At 47.1% G+C, this 21,056-nt stretch overlaps 1 protein-coding gene across 5 annotated transcripts; it reads left to right on the top strand.

The window, feature by feature from the left end:
- Positions 1–4: 4 nt before the first annotated feature.
- Positions 5–20,299, top strand: P2RX5 (purinergic receptor P2X 5). Of its 5 annotated transcripts, XM_066979760.1 has the most exons (15): positions 5–177; positions 382–450; positions 1,869–2,024; positions 2,886–3,150; positions 9,267–9,417; positions 10,849–10,968; positions 12,264–12,339; positions 12,697–12,793; positions 13,264–13,344; positions 14,118–14,256; positions 15,022–15,158; positions 15,822–15,915; positions 16,454–16,519; positions 17,351–17,433; positions 17,870–20,299. In XM_066979760.1, exons 4-15 carry the CDS (start codon positions 3,125–3,127, stop codon positions 17,943–17,945), a joined length of 1,146 nt encoding a protein of 381 aa, XP_066835861.1. In that variant the 5' UTR covers positions 5–177; positions 382–450; positions 1,869–2,024; positions 2,886–3,124; the 3' UTR covers positions 17,946–20,299. The 5 variants fall into 5 exon arrangements, with proteins under 5 accessions (XP_066835861.1, XP_013051940.3, XP_013051938.3 ...); XM_013196484.3 differs by lacking the exons at positions 5–177; positions 382–450; positions 1,869–2,024; positions 2,886–3,150 and adding an exon at positions 5,867–6,951; XM_013196485.3 differs by lacking the exons at positions 5–177; positions 382–450; positions 1,869–2,024; positions 2,886–3,150 and adding an exon at positions 5,879–6,951 and having other exon boundaries at positions 10,849–10,920.
- The last annotated feature ends 757 nt before the right edge of the window (positions 20,300–21,056 follow it).

Below are 21,056 nucleotides of genomic sequence, written 5' to 3' on the forward strand. Positions count from 1 at the left end.
TACTGAGCAACAGCTGGGCTGTTGTGAAAGGACTGCGATATACCAGCAGCCGTGCTTCTGCTGCCAGTCTCCCTAGGAGCCATCTAGCCCATCCTCCCTAACAGGCCTTCACTGTTTCATACCAAAGTCCTATCTGTTCTGAAGCACCTAGAGATATCTACAGTCAGATCACACTTGGTAAGTTCTTGCACAGAAAAAAAGCTGTTGGTAGTTTTTGGATTACTTTCCCTTAGGAAAGATTGTTAATTGTATAAGTTTGTGCTAAGAATAAGGAGTTGCAAGGAGAGTTTTCTCTTCTTGAGGCTAAACAAGCCCAGCTCCTTCAGCCAATCTTGTTATACTCCCTCTTTTTCAGTTTTTTTTTTCTTCTTCTTCTTCTAGGTTTTTCTCTGAATTAACTATCCCTCATTACTCGGATTCCTTTTGTTGTCCCTTAAGGCTCTCAAAGAGGTCAGTTCTTGCAGTGGGTTATGCTATTTTCCTTTTTAGATGTTTTTTTCTTAAATGCATTACAGTGTTCTGTGACTTGTAATTTCCGATGAGTGCCATTCGATCATTTAATTCTTCACAATTGCTGTAGTAGATGCCAAACACATTTGCAGTAATTGGATGGCACTTAAGGGATTAGTGAAGACGGCCAAGATTTTTCAGTCATCCAAGCCACAGCTGGGTTTTTGTGCTGTTTCCATGGAAGTCTTGCTGTGTCTGCTTCTAAATTTATTTGTGATTTGCGTTTTGAATAAAATCTCCTGTGCAAAAGCCTTGTCAACATTGTGGCCCTGCTGTATAGCCCTGACTTCAGTGCACTCTGACAGTGGCACAGTTATGCCATCTCCTTGGATGACAAAAGATTTGCAAGTGCCTCCTTTGGAATCATTAATTGCCAGCCTCATGCATTAGCAGGATGTTTGGGGTCCAGGTGTGATGGGTGGAGAAGCTGCTGCAGACAACTTGGAGGCTTCTGAGCTGTAAGGGTCATTAATGAATGATCTTTGTACATCACGCACATATGGAAGAGTGTCTGCAGACCCAAAGCTTCTTGAGGGAGAGAGGGCATCTTTACTCTTGAGTAGGACATACAGACTAGAATGGATTGTGTCCTAAATTCTTTTGTGTTCAGGTATGTTCTAACAGCACTCGTTAGGCTGGAGGGCCTTGTTATTCTTCATTTGTCTTGCTGTTTCGGGGAGAAACAACTCTCAGTGCTGTTGGTAGCCCAGGAAAGCAAGAGCATTTGTTTGTTCTCTACCCTTTGATGGGTGCTGATCACCCATCGCCATCACACCAGCTGTCTTAGCTCTGGTCCTGGCTCTAAATCATTCCAGGTTTGAATGTTATCTTCTAGTAGGTCAGCTCGGCCTGACAGATTTTGGCTATTTTTTGCTGTGATATATAGCCAAGGAGTAGGAGGTGTGACAGTGGGTGTTGGCTGACAAGAATTGCTGTATCTGAGGTAGCTTTTTATTTTTTATCTTGAAGGGGAGGATGGATACATTTTGTAATGCTATCTTAATCAGGAGTGGTATCAGCTGCTTATGTCTTTCTCATATGCCAGGAAGATTCACAAGCCTTGGGTTATAATTCCTTCCGTGTGGTCAGAAGCTGGCAGGTTCATGTATTGGACTCTGGGAGTGCGGGCAGCTTGGTGGTTAGCAGGAGTAAGTAAAATGGAAGTCTGCTGTTCAGGAAAGCTTATCAGAAAAACAGCATAAGTAGTTCTTCATTAAGCGCTGGGTGCTGACGTAAGAGCATCAGATAGGAGCAATGAAGTGCTTTGTTAGGCTTGAGAGCCTGTTGGGGCAGATTTACTTGGAGGTTAATTGGATTACGCTCTCAAAAAAGAAATTTCCTGTCTCTTATTATAACAGGATGGATGAGCTGGAATGGAGCCGTGCAGCTGCTAGCGGGTTGCTTCGACACTGCCAGCTTGGCCAGAGCAGCTCCGGTACGTCCATGCTCCGCTGCTCTGTGTGGTGTGGCTCTGTTGTCTGAGCGTGTGTGGGACACATCGGCTGTGGTAACAGGTAAGGGCTTAGAGCACCATCAGCCTCCAGAGCTAAGGCGAAGTCGGGTGCCGGGCTGGTTGGCTGAGGGTGTTGCTATTGGAACCTTTTCCTTTGTGGGTCAAGTCTAAGTGCCATGCATGTTTTCCTACAACCGGAAAGAGTTGCCAATTGGTAATTCCAGAGAGGGAAGGGCAGCAGCCTCAGTCTCGACTTTCTGGGTGTTTACGTGATGAGATTCTCCGCTGGCCAAAGGGGATGAAGGTTTCTCATCAGCACTTGCTGCAAGGCAGGCAGCCTCTGGTAACAGCTCTCCAGCCAGGACCTGTTCATACCTTTCCAGGCCAGGGATGATGCACCTTGGCAAAGAAGCAAAAAGTTTGTCTGATTGTTTTTCTAGTAACTCCTGAAAGAAAGATTTCGTTTTCCATTGTGGCTGGGTGTGCAGAAGTGCCAGTTAGGAGGACAAATACTGGGGCTGAATTCTGTCAATTTTTCACTGGCAAGTAGTAACCTATTTCTTATTTACACTGCAAAGTCTCAGAAAGGATTAAAAGGAAGTTGAATGGAACATTTTTCACTGCAGGTTGCACGTTTCTTTATTCTCAAACTCATTTTCAGAATGCAGCTTATGGCTGATGTTGCTGATTTCCTGTGTTTCAGTGTGCATGTGCTGTGGTTTAGAAGTAATTTCCTCTTTCAACCTGTTAAACTCTTCACCTTGTTTTCCTTAGATGTTGACCTAAAGGTATGATTACTGTGAGAAAGAAAAACAAAATGTTAATGGAGAGCTGACCTCTCTCTTTTCCACTGTTCATTTCCTTGCCAAAATAGTTTATCTCTTATTTACGTCCTCTGCTCCTTGCCTCCTTTCTATTTCAGTAGCTGGTCTGGCGCCTCTCTGGATGATGCATCTGCATTGCTCAGGCATTTGCTGCAGGAGCATTTTCAGTGCTTCAGAAATGTCTGAGTGTTTTGTGAGTCAGCTGTCACGCATTTGGGAGCTGATGCTTTCTGTTGCACTTGGTAGCCCAGTAAAGGGTGGACTGGGGATCACAGAGAGCAGTAATGCCTGGAGAATGATCATTTGGAACTGAAAGAGGACAACACAAGTGCCTAAAATGGGTACCTCCAACAGCCACTTGAGGTCTGTACTCATCGGGGTTGTCTGCTATTGCTTGGAAAATGCGTGGTCTCTTTTGGGTGTCACTTAAAGGTAGCACTGGACCATGTTACTGGGTTGAATGTGAAATGTTTCTATACTACAGTGCCATAAGGAGACAGATGTGACCTTTGTACGTTTTGAATGTCACTATGTCAAGGCAAGGGTCTAAAGTTAAATTTCCAAAGTCCCTGCACATGGCCTTTACGGGCTCATGACTGGACTGAAATCAGCTGTGGGGTGGATTAACACCAAAGAGCTCCTGGCAGATGGAGAGAAACGTAGGTGAGTAGCAGTCTGGGCAGACAAGAGATGTATCTTATACGGGAGAGTTTCAGTAGTGGAGGATAAATCCTCCCTGTGAGAATCTCCAGACTGAGTAAATAGCCCTCATGGGAAAGGAGCAGAACTGTTTGTTTTTCCATGGGAAATGGAAGTCCAATGCTGTCCAAAATGTTGGACTCAAGAAGGGAGATATCTTGCAGAAGAGAACCAGCCTGAGTCCCTTGAGAAGGACACAGAGAAACTACTTTTCTTTGTCTGTAACTGATGGTTAGATTTTAAGTTATTTACTTCCTGCTTCCCCCCGCCCCATGTTCATGAAACTGCTTATGTTTGAACAGCCCATGGATATTTTGAGAAACATGCCAGTCACCTTGCTTTCCAAGCAAGAAAAAAATAAGGTTGTGAGAACTACAAGGTGATGAAATCAGTATCTGCAAGAGCGTGCCAGCAGCACTGTTGTCAGCAGAAATCTTTTCCTGTGTCAAGTAAAGTTCAGAATATTCTCAGGTACATTTGATAAAAATTGAAACTTCTTATTCAAAAAGAGCAGTTGCAACTATGCTTCTACTTGGTGGCTCTAAAAAAAAAAAAAAAGAAAAAGTCGTTTTTCATGCTCTTTTTCATTAGTGATCAAGTGTGGTTGACGTCTTCTTCAGGTCATGCCTGTAACAGGAACACTTCTCTCTCTAAGCAGCATTTTTTCTAACCTGTGTAAATCCATTCTCAGATTAATTAACCTGGAAAGTAATTGCAAAAACTCACAGCAGACCTATGTCTGTGCCACTGAGTTAAACCAGGCCAGGAGGCAACACACTATTTAACTGTTAGCGTGGTTCCTGGTCTGACTGTAGCCTGTGCAGTCACCCAGACAGATAAGGATGTGCCTCCAGGGAAGATGAGGATGGAGAGAGGGGTCTCTAGACAGCACCAAGGGCTGACTTGTCTTCACTATCCAGGACTCTCTTTGTTCATGACTTTGAATATTCTTAGTGCAACAGGAGCAGTGCTGGAGGCAGTCATGAGCCAATGGCATGTAGCCCTGAGACACGGGGTATCCTTGCTGTTGTGTGGCTGGGCTCAGCTGTCACCCAGTGGCTTGTGCTTGTGGACTTGTCTGATTTAGGAGCAGGTGAGCAGAAGATCAGGTGGTGGCTCCTTCAGCCTGCATTTCTTCCGTACTTGTTTCTGGCCCCACTGACCGCTGTGGTCTCCTTCCTCCCTGCAGAAGTGTGTGTTCTTGGAGAGTTTTATTTCCTTGGGTTACTATATGTTGTAAGAGTTTTTGTTTGTGCTTCAGGCTTTCACAGAGAGGATCTCTAAAACTGCCAGCTGTGACAGCCTGGTCTGCAGGCATCTGGTAAAGAGGAGTAGATACAATCACCAGATACCATTTGAGGAACTGGGAAACCATGAACTCTAGAGTGAGAAAGAGGGTTCCAGGAGGAGCTTGGGAAGCAAAAAAACATGTTTTGTGAGATTGGTGGTGTGAGGTAGAAAGATACTGCCCATGTGGGGTGTGCAGATAGGGAAAGGAGGGGTCCTGGCGAGCGGGAGGTGAGCAAGAGCAGCCTCTTGCCTCTGCTGAGGCTGAAGGGTGGCTGCAAAGTTTGGGAGGGGGCTTGGGGCTAACCCCAAGCCAGAGGGCAGGGTTCAGAGGGTGCCCGTGGGCTGCGTGTTGCCCAGGAGCCTCCTCGGGGGAGAGCCAGGTTCTGAAATAATCTCGTGCCATGGGGCCGGCACTAGGAGAGTGCAGCAGCCTCTGGGTTAAAAAGAGCTCACCGGCAGATTTCTGTTCTAGTTTTGCAGTTGCTGGAGAAAGGTTTCTTTCACTTTGTGGTAGGAAACTCTAGGGATGGCTGTAGGATGAGGGACAAAATGAGGTATTATGAGGATATTCGTTATTAAACTGTTCGTGATTCTCTTGTGATTTGGAGCAGTCTTGGCACATATTCACTAAATGTCTGATCCATCTGTTTAAGTTTGATACAGACTTTAAGGAGAATGAAAGGTAAAATTTCTACAATTCCATAAAACCTGGGATCTTGAGAAATGCTTCTCCCTAGGAAGAGAGTTGCACAGGGAGGACGTGTGTGTGCTGGAGCAGATCACCCCGCTGCACTGCCTGCAGCCTCGATAACGTGGCAGTGTTCTGCACATCCAGCGGGTGGCTGTGACCCCCTCTCCTGACCTCTGTCCAGGTGTGTATCACAGGTGCATGCTGTGAAATCTCAAGGGCCTTTCTGGACCTGACAGAGCCCCCTGAGCTAATTGAGTGCTCAGGTCTGCGCTAATTAGGTGCTCATGCATGAATGCAGTAAACCCTGCAGTTTACGCCTGATACACTACCTCATCTCTCTGACAAACACTTTGTAATAGATCCAGCCTGTGGGCAGTCCCGTCCCAGAGCAACCCCTGGGAGACATCTGCCATCAGTGCATGTGTATGGGATCCCCCTATGGAGAGGGTACGCTCCAGTTCGGGTCCCCGCGTGCTGCTGGAGCTTCTTTTGGTGAGGAAGGTCAGCTCTTTTAGCTGGGCTGCTGGAAGATGCTGGCTAACTTCATTTTCCTCCTCAAAGCTCATTCTGTATCCTCCCTCCTTGGTTTAAACAATAGTCATTTCATGTCCTTGACTAGGAATCATCTCTTGTACTACTGGCTAGTAAACAACTCTCATCTCAGTGAGGACAAAATCTATTCCTCTCCCTTTGGTATTGCATCAGGTGGTATGTTTGGTATCTAAATGCACCTAGCTCAGCACTCACTGTGCATTTGGATGAGACTCGATGGTGATTGATCCCTTAATTACATGCAGAATTTATTTGTTTCTTAAATTATTTTTTTGTTTGTTTGTTTTTTTGTGGGATGATGCAGTAGCCAGGCAAGTATTTTGGGTGGCTGTTAAGGACCCAAGCTCTCATTGCTCATGCAAATGCTTAAGAAATTAAAAACTTAAACAGGGGTTTTGCCATCATGTGAAGGCTGAAGGCAGGCTTTAATTCTTACCAGTGAGATACTGTGGCTCTGTCACCTTGAATGCCTTAACATGGCTTCATGCTATAACGTGTCATTATGAACACCTGCTGACTGGGGGGGAGAGAACGAAGCACAGGAGCAAAACCAAGGTGGGGGCTTCCCCAGAGAATAACTCATCTGGAAAGCAGCCAGGGGAGGATATCGTGTTGCTGCAGCTGCCAGTTTCGAACCTGAGCGCTGCTGCCAGTGAGCAGCTGACAGGAGGGAGGAGATCAGCCTCTCGCTCAGAGGGGTTGGTGTGTCAGGTTGCCATGCAGAGCACGTGTGGGTAACGCAAGCTGCAAACGCTGCTCCCTGCTTCAGCCACCGGTAGGGAGTGAGCTGGGAGAATGGGGCAGGTGGCTTGGAAGGGTTTGTTCCTCTCGCTTTTTGATTATAAAACAGAGAAATACGTCATTGCAAAGAACAAGAAGGTGGGGATTCTCTACCGAGTGGTGCAGCTCTCCATCCTGGCTTACCTGGTGGGGTAAGAATCGCTCTGTGTTTAACGTGCTGCTGTGGTTGCCTTTGCTTGCTGTGTAGTGAGGAAGATTGATGTAGGATGCTCTGCATACAGCGACAGCTTGCTATGTCAATGCGGATAGTTACATTTATTTATAACTGCTGTTTTTTAATGTCTAATGAACTCGTATCTGATTTTTCACCTGCTAGGGATTGCTAGATTCATCTCTACCTTCCAGATTAATGCTGTGTTAAAAATAGATCAAATGGCACTAGGGCTCTGTACTGCATTATTTACGCCTTTATTTCTGTATTTGGTAGGAAAGATGCCAAACCTTAATACTTGACTCATAGGAGACAATAGCATTTCGGGCCATGGTTGCTGAGTCTTGGGACAAACCTGGCTTGTCTGCACGGCTGCATGACGTGCTCAAGTCTAAATGGGAGGGAACCAAGCACAAAGTGGCAAATTTCTTTGTGGGAGTGGGCTGCAGCAGCCAGGATCGTGGAGGATGAGGCAGCGTGAATGTCAGCTGCCTTGCATTTTTCTGAGCTGGGCAGGTTGGCATGGAGATAGCTAGAGCACCTCTCAGAAAAGGCCCAGTTCTGCCAGAGAAGTGACATGTAACGAACACAGCCGTACTCCTTGCAGCTTGCAGGCTGAGATGTGGGATTATCCAGCCTTCGTGAAGCCTCTGACGTTGCTTTTTGTGTTTCTGGGGCTTTTCAGAATGTGATTCGTAAGCCTCACCCTCACTGTCTGTGCTTTTGAGTCCCCTCACCTTTCTTTCACCTCATGTTTTCATCGATTAAATATAGTAGGGTCATTTTAGCATGCTGGGTTTATTTATAGAAAGGTGTACAGTTTCAGAGCTTTAGTTAGCAGGACAGAGATGGAGTCTCAGCAGTCTGGTATGTATTAGCTGCTAAAGGAGGAGTCCTGTAGATAATGTTGCTGAGCACACGTCCTCCATTCAAGAGGGATATAGCAGGAAGTGACTGTGAATTTTCAGAGACTGTCTGGGCCATACAGGCTATTTTCTTTCACAGGCATGTGTTGCCTTCTGCAGACCTTTTGGCACTGTCACCGGTGGTGCCTGCAGTGCCTCCTTTGTGGCTGGGGCTTGCAGCTTCATCCCAGAGGTGGTTTGCATTAGCCTGCTGCCTGGCTGCTCGGTTATGTACCTGTACCTGTTCAGAGGCTGGCTAGGCAGCTGTGCTCATCCAACCCCTCTGGACTGATTGCATGTAGCTGCCATTCCCTCCCAGATTCACTGAGGGACACTTAAGAGTCTCTTTTTAAGCCTTCCTAGGAGAGAAGAAGAGTGTTCTTGGAAAAACAGGAAAGTGGGAAACTTAATAGGGGTGGTGAATGTTATTACTCAGGTTTGTCACGAGCAGCGTGTGTCAGTGCTGCTCAGCTCCTGAGATGGCTGCTTTTGCTTTCTGGGATAGTGCAGTCCAGGTCTGTGCACTGCAAAGGGGAGCTGTGCCAGCAGATGCAGCCTGTGTCCCTCCCTCAAAACCTGCCCCAGCACCATTAGCTTCTTCAAGGGTCTTGGTGATTTATTGCCTTGGTAGGTGATTTTGACAATACCGTGCAGAAACAGGAAACATTTCATTCAACCCAGAGAGGTTTTCACTCTGTAACAGGGGGTTCTTGGCCGCTTCCAGTGGGAAGAAGTGAGTGAAGTCCTTCCGCGGGCTGGTTAGAGAGGAAGCAGCTCTTCCAGCTGTGCTTTTGAGAAGCCGGAGCACAGCCCCGGGTGCAGTCACGTTGTTGCCATTGCACTGGCTTACAACAGATCCCGTTTCCAGCTGAGAATACTCCCTGCAGATCTCAGCGGTGTTCAGCTCACCTGCTTGCATCGCATCTCCCCAGTTGCGGTCTGTTGGTGGACTCATAGCCTAACAGCAAGCTGTTAAAATGGGATTGAACCATTCACTTGTGAAACCAACCACATTTTTCACTGCAACTTGCAAAAGCTTTTGTTATTTTTCACCTTGAGGAACACAGAGCACTGCCCTCCCGTCTTCCCACCAAGGTCACTGAGCATAGCACAGGACGTGGAGGCGGGAGGCTCGGTTTTACACCCACTAACCAGTTTCTGCACCTTTTCCTGTGCAGGTGGTCTTGGTCCTGACTCTTCCTCCAATGCTGTAGATAAGAGCAGCTTGTGACTAGTTCATTCTGAAACTGCAGTAGTAGTTACAGAGGGTTTGGTGTCATTCAAATATTTTGATTTGCCCTCGAACAGTGTTTGGCCTTAGTGTAAACCTCTAGCTAACTTGTTTTCTGATGTTACTCGCTAATGCCGCTGCCTGCTGTGTTCTTTGCAGGTGGGTGTTTGTTGTCAAGAAAGGCTATCAGGACACAGACACATCCCTCCAGAGCTCTGTCATCACCAAGCTGAAGGGGGTGGCCTTCACCAACACCTCGGAGCTCGGGGAGAGGCTGTGGGATGTTGCAGACTACGTTATCCCACCACAGGTTGGCATCACCCCGCTTCTACCGATCAGGTAGAAAGGCATGTTCCAGTGTGGGTGCTGGTGGAAAGGCTGAAGTGATGTGCCCAGGTCTTTCCTGTGAATAAGCAGGAGATTGGCCAGAAGAGAGTAATTCTGTGCCTACTCTTAGGTCTTCCCTGCAAATATGGGAGCAACCTTGTCCATCTCGCAAAGGACAATACTTGGCAAACACAACCCGTCAGCAGAAGTCCCATGGATTTCAGTGGGACTGCTCAGCTGAACCTCCTTTCTTGGGCTAGAGCAGATGTGCATGGGGCAGCCCAGAGGAGGTGGGAGATGGGGGGGTGAAAAATATGGTGGAAATTGAATGATACTTGACATGCACCTGGCTAAACCTGCCTCGCTGCTTCGTTGGCTTGGACAGTGAGTTGTATAGCTGCTGCTTAAGGAGAAGAGAACAGCAGATGGGGCCTGCTATCATGTTGGAAACTGCTGAACTGTGTTTGCTAGGGGCTGCTTGTTTGTGTGCTTCCCCAGCTAGCATCTGCCCTGTGTGTGTGAAAGGGCATGAGGGAAAATCGTGATGCCGTGCTGACGAGGCAGAAAGCTGTAAATTGAACAATTTACGTGTCTGTATGTAAGAATAAGGCTTCACCTTCTTTCTGCTGCATCCCTTGTTTGCTCAGATCTGTAGATTTGTGCTCTGCATCTCCACCAGTTTTAACACAAAGCCTCGCTGCCAGCTGTTGATCTCTGACCAACATGTGCGGTGCAGCTGGAAGGCCAGGCGGCAGGCTTGCAGTGCCTCTTGTTCAAGCTATGTGGGAGCCATGGGACCCTTAGCGTGTGGCTGGTTGTGCATACCCAGAAATTAAATGCTGGTGTTGACCAGTATTTTAACTCGCCAGATGTTTCTTCTGTGACTCAAGCACTGGTCTTTTTACTGGGAGTCCTTGTAGTGAGGCACGCTGAGTAAATATAGCCAGCTCTGCCTCTGGGCTGGTGTGCCCAGATAACACGGATATCTGGGCTACAGCACCAAGAACTCAAATGTGGCTGGGCAATCTGGGTACAATATGGAATCCAGCACAACCATGGCGATGTTAGACCCTGGGCTCCCAGTGAAACACGACAAATTCCGTGGGCTGTGAATGCCAATGTAGCACCTTAACCTGAGGCAGTTGCAGCTTGCTGTGTTTTCAGCCCTCGCCTGCTTTTTGTAACCGACAGATCACTGCACCTCCCTGTGCCAGAGCTTCCCCAGCTGTGTGAGTGACTGGCAATATCTAAACTCATCCAAACAAATACTCAGACAGAGCTCTGTTGCATCCCAGCTTGAAAAGCACCAGGAGAGAGGGAAGTGTTACTGTTCTGCAGAGAACTGCATCTTTCATGTAAGAGGTTCTCTAAAATAGGTTTTCTGACCCTTCTTGCCTTACTTTGTTTATTCTAGGGTGAAAACGTCTTCTTTGTCATGACGAATCTGATCGTGACCCCAAACCAGAGGCAAGCCACATGTCCTGAGGTAGGAAGAACTGAGCCCCCTGGCCCCCAGACCCCTACAAAACTGGGGGTAAGAACTGGCAGAGGACACCCGGGAGCAGTGAACACGGGAAGGATAAAAGGCGAACACTTTATCTCTGTAGTATATCTCAGTTGGGAAAGTGGAACTGGTTACTGCAAACCTGGAAGGTTCAATCCTCTTAATTTCCAGAGGCACTGATGGTGTAGAGTCTTGCTTGACTGTAGTTGAAGGTGTTGGATGCCTGCCCAGCTGGAGATGAGACCAGAATAGTGATTATTTAGGGTCAGAAAAGGCCATGGGAAAACAACTTGGAGGTGACTCAGTCTGTTTACTGGTAGAGGAGACTTTCTAAGAGCCCCATCCTGCAAAGGGCTGACCATCAGGCTTTCACTAATTTTAGGACACTGTGAGGATGCTTAGCACCTTCCAGAATGTGTCTTACGGGCCAAAAGCACAAGGTTTTAAACCCTGTCGTATTTAAATGACCTCTTTGGAGACATGGTTCAGAACAGGCTGGAGCCTGGAGGACAAGGATGCTGGCCATACAAGGAGTGTTGTCGGCATGTAGCAATGATTAATTTTCCTTATCACAAGCACAGGGGTAACCCAGGCCCAAAAGCAGAGCTCGTTAAGGACACGGCTGTCCTCTAGTGGCTGCATTAACCCAGCATGCAGCCAAGAGAAGGGCAATCTTGGGCTCCCAGAACTTGTTGCTTAAATCAAAGGTACAGTTATCTCTTAAGGTGGAGTACTGCAGTCTCCTGCTTATTTTTGGTGACTGGTGGGAAGTGGTGCCTGGGTTTTTCCACAGCTTGTCCCTCTCCGGATTGAGCAGAGGCCAAAAGCAGGACATCTTAGCTAAAGTGTAGTGTTGCTGGCACTGTGCCACTGCGTAAATTGTGCCAACATGTAAATTGTTCAAGATATTTTCACCCAGCCTGCAGTTACTGCTTCAGCTGCACATTTTCACTGTTCACCATCCTGTAGATGATTCACCCTACAGCAGTGGCACTTAATTACCCCTCTGAGTCAGTCTCAGGAGCATCACTGAACTGAACTAGCCTGGAGAGTGAGACTGGGATTTCCTGGAGTTTGTAGATTTATGCCCTCAGTGCTGGGGAGAACATCCCCATGCTTTGCTCACTGACCGAGTACCTGCTCCCAGCCAGGTTATGCATGAGCAGTGTGAGGTCTGATGCAGCCCTTCTGTGTGGCTGCCTGCCCTCTCCTCTCCTACCTGCTCAGGTGCCTCCTCAGCTTGTTTGCGCAGTGAAATGTGCGCAGCTCTGCTGCTGTCTTGTGTCCTGTCACAGGTCTCACTTCTGTCCTCTTCCACTTCGCAGAGTGTTAGCATTCCTGATGCCCTGTGTTACAAGGATGGGGACTGCCTGGCAGGGCAAGCAGTGGTGGCTGGCAACGGTAAGGAAAAGGGCCCTCCTTCAGTACTGTTTCTGACAGAGGCAGGCTTCTTTGGAGACATTGGCCTGGTTTACAACCCCAGAGATCTCTGACTTCAGAAAGCAACAATGACTTTATTTTCTTTGATATCTTTCATTAAGATTTTTGCCTTGTTTACAGCTCTGTGGTGGCTAGACCAAAAGAACCCCAGGCTGCTCAGAGAAGCAACAAGAGAGTGGTTGTTCCAGCCGAGGGGCCCTTTCACAGCAGGGAGGAGGGCTTAGGGTGGCGGTGAAAAGCATGGTTTTCATTTACCCCATAGGCAAGGCAAGGCAGTGGCTGCTCTGTGTGACCGTTTCTGTGCTGTCTGTGCTGCAGGAGTTAAGACTGGCCGTTGTTTGAAAGAAAGGGACAGCATCAGAGGGACTTGCGAGATATTGGCCTGGTGCCCAGTGGAGAAAAGATCCAAGCCCAAGTATGTGGCTGTCCTATGCTGTTTCCAAGCTCAAGTTGCTTGGCTTGTGTGTCATTCAGGGCAGTGTCTGGGTTCCCTCTGCTTGGATGTTTGCTTGACTGTCAGCTGTTCTGGTGCAGGAGGGAGCTCTGCTCGGCCCTCAGCGGGACTGGTCCTCTGCTCCCCCTGCTTGGCTCACTGGCTATCCCGGGGCTGTGTCCAGCTCTCAGTGCTCCCTCTCAGCCTGCATGCTCCTCACTAACACCTTGCTGGCAGTGTGGGGTAAGTGGCTTGTCTGCCAGGGGAAGGGCAGAGCTGGGATCTGGCTGTGGAGGTGAAGAATCTGGCTGCTGAAGCTCTAAGCTCTGAGCAGAGGATGCACTTGCAGAAGCACCACAGGATGGTACCTAGCTGTTTCTTAAATGGCAATTCCAGTTGAACATGTGCGCAGAGTACAAACGTAAAATATGGAACAAACCCTTCTCTTCCAGGAAACCACTTCTTGCCAGTGCAGAAAACTTCACTGTTTACATCAAGAACTCGATCCGGTTCCCCAAGTTTAAGTTCTCCAAGTAAGTGCAGGTGCTCGGAAGTCCCTGTATCCTCTCCGTCACAGAGCCAGTAATCCTGATTTGCTCCATTGTCCTTCTCCTGCCTGAGGGATGGGATGGGAAAGTGAATGTTTCCTCTTCTGAGGCACAGACTGTGTGAGAGTAAGTTGATAAGGCTATCCATCACGAAACATGGTCTGTGATGGCTCCTACAGCATGGGATGCAGCTGGGGAATGCTCTTAAGGCAATGGAGCTGACCCTCAGCCAGAGCATAGTCAGATTTCTGAGCTGCTTCTGTTCCCAGATATTCCTCCTCTTCCATAAAAATGAAGGCTGGGAAAATGTAAACTTAAAGATCCGTTTGTGTTTGCTGCTGCAGCTCTTGCTACAATAAGACAGAAAGAAAGAGCGTGTAGAAAGAAGTGTGGTTTTGCTGTTCTGCCGGGCTCAGCTAGACATTTCTAGTATCCTTATTTTTTAACTGGAGAAGAGTAAATTGTCCTGGAGCAGTCTATCAGCCTGCTCCACGTAAGTCCCTCTTTGAGCCTAGATTCAGCTGACCAAGTCCCCATCTAGGCTGCGGGTCTTTTTTGTGTGAGCTGACTGTTTTCTCTAGGGCAGCACTAGAGAAGCGCGCAGGGTGACAAAAAAAGAAAAGCTGGTGACAAGGTGCCATTTCTGTTCTGCTTGTGGGATGCTGAAGAAACGTTTTGTCTCTGCAGCCTTGGGGGTGCAGGCTGTGTAGGCAAGCAAAGAGGGACACAAGGTGGCTTCCCCTCTTCCCCACATGCAGGATGAATGTGCTGGCAACCGACAATGAGTCCTACCTGAAAAGCTGCCGCTACAGCACGGAGCATCCCTACTGCCCCATCTTCCTCCTGGGGAACATCGTCAGATGGGCTGGGAGCGACTTCCATGAAATGGCTTTGGAGGTAGGAGTGTGTTTTTCCAGCTCACTGTACTGCTTGCTGGGTGGCTGTGAGGCCCAGGGATCTGCCTCCCATCCAGGCTTGCAAAAAAGTAGATGCTGTTTCTTAAAATCACCCTGGTCCCATTTATCCTGTTCCCAGGGAATGGGAGGCAGGGCAGTGTAGGTCCTCTGGAAGAGATGTTTGGGTCAGGTTTCTGTTATTTAGGGCTGCTTAGAAAATGCTGCTCAAGATTACTAAACCACTGGCTTAAATACAGAACTCTGGGATGTCAGTGGGACTCCCCCTGCTCTGAAAACACCCCATAAGATTGCCTTTGCGGGGAGAGTCAGGTGAACAGACACATTTCTGCAGGGATTGCAGCACCAAACCAGGCTGCAGTCTGGTTGTAGCACAGGGCAGGGAGATGGAGTTGGTCTGAGGCATCCTGGGAAGCATGGGGTGAGGAGTGCAGGCTTTGTGCTGGCTTTTGCACTTGTGAACTTTATCCCCGCATTAAAGAGCGTGTTCTCCGCTGAAGTATGTTATAGGCACTTAATGAAATCGGGATGGGAAGCCTCCTCCTGGGATCCCAGCACAAGCAAAACTAGGGTTGTGTGAAGAGTAATGTGATTATTGTCATAAACATAAACTTCGTCCACAGCCGTGTGTTCAGAAATGCATCTGTTCTTGTCCCCTGGGAGAACTTGCTGTAGGATCTGACAAAGTTGAAGACAGACTGGTTGAACTAAGCTTAAAAAACTCACACTGTCTCTTTTTTTCGTCAAGGGTGGTGTGATAGGAATTCAGATTGAATGGAACTGTGATCTTGATAAAGCCCCTTCTGAATGTAATCCTCACTATTCTTTTAGCCGGCTGGATAACAAGTTTGCAGAAAAGTCTATCTCTTCTGGGTACAACTTCAGGTAAGTAAAGAGGAGAATATGATGCAGTACCCGCAGTCAGGCTGAGCTGGTCTGACTCACCGGTGCTGGAGGTTGGCAGCGAGGAACTACCAGACTGGACTATGCCAGGCACTGCCCCAGCCAGGCACACTGCTTCGGGGGAGGGAGGGAAGGAGGGAGTCATGCCCATGGCAAGCTGCACACTTCCCAGGCACTTGCCCAAGCAGTTACCCTCCGTGGGCTGCCTGCACCACATTCCTGATGCAAGTGCTGTCATTTCCAACTTTGTAAACCAAGATCATTCATGACCTCTGCCAGCCCCTTCATAATTGGTACTACCCACTGCTCCTCTGCCTGATTCCCGGTCAATTAACTGCAGGCAAGACCCATAGGTTCAGGCCATGATATCTCTGTTGCAGTACGTTTCCTTTCCATACTCCACGTGGCAATGAGAAAGGAATGTCCAGGGAAGCTGCAACTTTGCTATAACCGCGTGCAGACACTTCCCAATCTGAGTGGCTTTCAGATATCATCAGCTAAGAACCTAGATGTGGGAACCAGGCTTGAAAGATAAAGCTGCTTTTGACAGAGGAATAGATCCGTTTGAACAGATGGGTGAACTTGGATAGGTTCTTGTGTGTGGGGACAGATGATGGAGTTAAAATCAGCATTGTTCCATTCCAGGTTTGCAAAATATTACCGGGATGCTGAAGGGGTTGACTACCGGACACTCTTTAAAGCATATGGAATCCGTTTTGATGTGATGGTGAATGGCAAGGTGAGGTTCCAGGCCGGAGTATTTCTTAGCCTGGAGTGGAAGAAGGGGAGAGACACTACTCAGTGAAAAGGCAGCTTTGGGGTGAGAACAGCCTCTCTGGCTTGTTGTAGGAAAGAGCTTTTGCCATTCATCTATGTGGAGCTAACCCTGCATAAGACAGGAGGTGACCTGGAGTGCGGACAAGGTAAAGGTCTGCAGTCTGCATCTCTTACACCTAAAAACAGTCTCATGTAAAGTCCAGCAGATGTAAATATGCCCCAGAGACTTGATTTCCATGTGCATGTGCTGGAGAAAGAGAAGCCTAATCCAGAGATGACGCAAGCACAGAAATGCAGCCATGAGCAGTTGGCACTGAGACACAGACAGACCTTTAGCCTCGAAGATTGTTCACTGCAAATCTTTTTGTGGTTATGCTTGCTGGTTGCTAACAAAACACACCCACAGGCTCTAGTAGCTTCCCCTGTGTAATACCACACCCTTAAGTTTGTTTCTTGGATTGTGCTTTCACTGAATATTTCATGACCCGTTTTTCTTTTAGGCAGGGAAATTTAACATCATTCCCACAGTTATCAATATCGGTTCAGGGCTTGCTCTCATGGGGGCGGTAAGTTGATGTATTTTCTTACAGTAACATATTGGGACCCAGATCTGTCACTTAGCTGTTAGGAGGATAAAATGGGACCGTTTGTTTGTGTTTTCTCCAGCAGAGGCTTTGCTACTTTGGCTGCTCAGTCAGGTGTATGTCTGTGTCCTGTCCTAAAGGCATTTGTATCTTGTAGTCTCCTACAAATTATTCTTCTTTAATGTTCATTGCAGTTTAGATCTGAACGTATCCTTCTCTACTTTAAAGTTAAAACATGGTAGTGTAAAAAACCTGAACTGTGCTGGCTGATTTCAGCTCTGTTATCATGGAAAGGGCAAACACTGTGAAGACTGTGATGTGCTCAATTACTACACCCTGATGGCCATAAAATACCTCAAGCAGAGTTTTTCTCCATGCCTGCCCTCCAATTCCAATTATGCATTAGCTCTTGAGTGAGATATTCCAGTGTTTAGTAGCTCACCTGTCAGCTCTGCCTGCATTGTGCCTCTTCTGAAAGAAGTGACTGATGACTTGAAAAGTTTGAGGTGGGAAATGAAGTATTTGTACCACAGCAGGTCTAACCTGTCCCTGGTGGCTACAGTGTTCCTCAAATTTGGTGTAAAGACCATAAGATCTAAGCACCTAGGGAGAAAACAAATGCATCGAAGAGAACTTGGAGCAAGGATGAGTAACTGCAGGCCCAGCACATTACCCAGGAGGAGAGTTTGTTGAATGTTATGCAGCCTGGGAGAGTTTGGGGTGGGGGACAGCAGTGTCCCTGTGGGGAGATGGGTTTGCTCCATGACAAATGTTGTTGTTACAGACCGTGACAAATTCTTTCTTTTTTTGCAGGGAGCTTTCTTTTGTGACCTGGTGCTGCTGTATCTGATTAAAAAGAGTAACTTTTATCGAGGCAAAAAGTATGAGGAAGTAAAGTAAGCAGGCTTGGTTTTTGTGTTTTAAATGTAATGGCTTTATTGTTATGACTAATAGAAATAGAATGAGATACGGGAATGCAGTAAACTTTAACGGCAAACAAAGGCCAATTCCAGGAAATCATATTCCTCCAAATGAGTTTAGCCAAGTTACTCCCTCCCTCATTCATCGCTGCAGTTAGCTGGGAAACAAGGGAAGCTGCTGTATCATGGTTGGTCTATAAATGGCCTTGCACTGTCAGTCCGTAATGACTGCAGATGGAATTGGGCCAGCTCCAAGGGCTCCAGAGCCTCATGAAACTGAGGATTGGAGCTTTAGGTGTGATGGCCTTTGTGATAAGGTGTGGTAAGGCCTGGCTGGGAACCCCTTCTGTGTTGCTTCCTGAAACGGAAATAGCCTGCTTGCATTTTCTGTCATCCTTGCTTGTCTCCTCAGGTCCAGTTCCAGGAAATCATTGTCTAGCCCTACTCTGAATGGGAATCAGAGCCCTGACCAACTCGGTGGGCTCTAGGCACAGTGATGGGGCCGTCAACTGGAATCACGTTCCAGGAAAACCACACAGGTGTGAGATGACACTGGGACTGGGAAGTGGAGATACCCAGATGAGATCTACCATCTATTATTGGGATTCTCAGAGGGAAAAATCCTTTAAAGAACACCCTTCTTTCCCTGAGATGTTCTCTGGTATCCTGAGCTTGCAACACCTGTGTTGTCACTATGGATTTATAAGACTATTTTATAAGAGGAAAAAGAAGGCACCAAATGAATGTTTTTATATTTATTGATAGATATATCTGTACCTATGTTAATAGCCAGCATTCTCCTGTGGCTGTGCTTTGCTTTTAAGTGTGAAAGAGCGGTGATGTGAAACACCAGTGACATTTTGAGGAGGGTTGAGGCCAAGAATCAACCCGTCTCCTGCTCCACTGGCTTGCAGCCACAGCTTCCAACTCCCGCTTTTGTTATTTGCAAGATTAGATATAAAGCAGCAGGACTGCTCTTGTCAGGAAGTGCAAGGAAACGCAACATTTCAGCAACTCTCAGAGGCCAGAAGAAAGTGCTTTATTATCCTACGCCAGCCACGCCGAGTGGTCCTGTTTTGGAGCAAAAAGCAATTGCTTTCACTGCTGTCTCTGTGTTGTAACTGTTAGGGGTGGAAGCAGAGCTCCTCCAGGAAAAGCCTTTACAACAGCTGCCACAAAGTGCTCTGCTCCTCTCTCCTAGGAACGTCAGGAGACTCAGCCCGCCACAGCTCTGAGCGGGGAATTGATTTCAGCCACGGCGGGGTCCCAGCTACCTCATCTGCTACCCAGATTCTCTGTATGTAGTTAACCAGATAACCAACCAGTATTTCAGAGCACAGAGAAGGTAACACGTGCAGAGGGGGATTTTGAAGCAAGACAGGGACAGGTGCTTTTGTGGTTAGTGAAAAGGGTTTTAGCATACTGAAAAACAACATGGTGCTGGCAATATGTGCATGGAGATGGTTCTAGGTTCTCCCTTCTTTGTTTAGCGCCTGGTTTCATCTGCTAGTGATTATGCTTTCTGTATCACTTACTAATTGCTCATGGTGGAGAGAGATCTGGATGGGGCACTTCGTGCTTCTGCCCTTTTTTGTAGTACCCTGAAAGTACTGGTAGTACTGTGGAGATTGAAAAGGAGAGCTGTCAGGTAAAACAGACTTTGCCAGGTTCTTCCAAATATACCAACAGGAAGAAAAAATAGAAGACATGTCCACTATTTCAACGCTTCGGTATCTTTCAAGAATCATTGGTGGTTTGTTGTTTCTCAAGATAAAACTAAGTAACGGCAGCCCATTTTGTGAATTTATGCTCAAGTGGGGCTGCAACTACTCTAAGATGAAAATTAATAATAATAGCATTGCTTTCTTTTAACGTTGGTGTTTGTTTGAGCTAGCAGGAACTGACTCACCAGCTCCTGAAGATGGTAGGTGAACGTTCCTGTCCCTGACATATTAGTCCTTTCACTCCAAGCGTCTGCGCCATGGCTTGGCACAAACTGATCAGTGTTCTGTAAATGCCACTGGTCACCGTTAACTGGTTGTTCTGATAGTGTGTTTCCATCCACTCTGACTATCAGGATTTAAAGGACTCCTGCTGCAGCATCCTCATGTGTTGTCAGGACAGGTGTAGAGAGGATGGCGTAACAGAAGGCTGCTGTGATCTGTTAGACACAGAGGGAAACAGCGAGCCCCACCTACCTCTGCTTTAACTTCTCCGAAGTGATTACTCTGAGACTGTTTGACTCTAAATGAGAACTCACCTGTGTTAGCAGCGGCAAGGTCTGAGTTCAGTCATTGGTAGCAAACCCCACCCAGTCTCATTCACTCCCTCTGCTCCTGCTCAGCTGCAAGTCAATATTAACTAGTCTAACATGTAGCTAAAAATGGAGTTAAGCACCAGAGATAAAGTGATTTAGGATGAGCTATGTACCTCTGATGCTATAGCTACAGCCAAAATCTCTCTAGGCAAAGGTGAGTCACCCTGTGTACAACGGACAGGCTGCCCTAGGCAGGCCTTTTGAAACCGCCATGCCAGTGAAACAGCTCTAACTTTTGGCTGTCAGGCCTTCGTTCTGTTTAAATAATTTCTAGATGGTGAAACACATGGGGAAGGCCAAGGCATCACTGAGACCAAATAGCTCATCCTAACGGTAAAGCTGACTGTGTTCTACTGAAGCCAGTGCTTCAACGTGACAAAACAGACCAAAGCTATTTCCTGAATTTAAGTCTTCGGGGGACTTTAGCACCCCAAAATTCACTAGAATGTTTTTCCCTTCTTTATACTGTTCATTTAATGCAATTTGCACAACAGTTGTGATTAATAAAACAACCAGACTTCTCCTTAGGAGCTTGTTTCTTGAGTTTGATTTTTTTTTTTTGTATTTGATGTACAGCAATAACCTGTGTCACGTTAGGGCAGTGCTCTCTAAGATGCCTCTACAAAACATGTTCTCTAGGTTGCACATACCCATTTCCCTTTGTCACATGTACTTACGTTAAGCAATTCAAGTAAGAGTCTAGAAAGTATTTCAGTGGTGCAGATGTTGAAAAGATATTCATTAATGTGTGAAAAGTGGTGGTTGTTTTCTGATGGTATGAATCTGTCAAAGCATACACCTGAGGGAATCGAGAATGTGACCTCCCCCCCAAAAAGATACACGATTTAAGCAGTGTTTGTAGTTTCAGATCCACCTTCTTGTATAACCCTGCATTTCACCAGAACTTGACTTTTCTGTAAAGTATCTTTGAAAACAGAATCTGATGTCTTAAAACCTTTGTGTAACAGTTAATCTTTTATAAGGGGCTGGTGAATCCATGATGGCCTCAGTTAACCAGACGAAGCAATTTGGGGTTGTAGAAGAAAGTACACAACAAAACCCAGTTGTTGTGCAAGCGTGAGTGCTAGCTATAGGCGAGAGGCTCCAAGCACTGTTTGCACAAGCAGCTCTAGAGCAAAGACACATTACCTCTGTAGTGGGTGATCAAGTCCTTTCTGTCCCTACCAGACATGGCACCGCAACACACCACTCAGTTGCAGGAATCCTGCTGCTTACACAAGCCTAAGCTAGCAGGCAATAAGACGCTGTGTGCATTTTGGTG

The sequence above is a fragment of the Anser cygnoides genome, chromosome 18, assembly GCF_040182565.1.
Source record: "Anser cygnoides isolate HZ-2024a breed goose chromosome 18, Taihu_goose_T2T_genome, whole genome shotgun sequence".
NCBI classification, from domain to species: Eukaryota; Metazoa; Chordata; class Aves; order Anseriformes; family Anatidae; genus Anser; species Anser cygnoides.

Coding starts and splice junctions, on each gene's coding strand:
- P2RX5 (XM_013196484.3), top strand. CDS start 6,815: ATGGGGCAGGTGGCTTGGAAGGGTTTGTTCCTCTCGCTTTTTGATTAT. Junction 10,969..12,263: donor AGACCCCTACAAAACTGGGG/GTAAGAACTGGC, acceptor TCCACTTCGCAG/AGTGTTAGCATTCCTGATGC. Junction 15,159..15,821: donor TCTTCTGGGTACAACTTCAG/GTAAGTAAAGAG, acceptor GTTCCATTCCAG/GTTTGCAAAATATTACCGGG.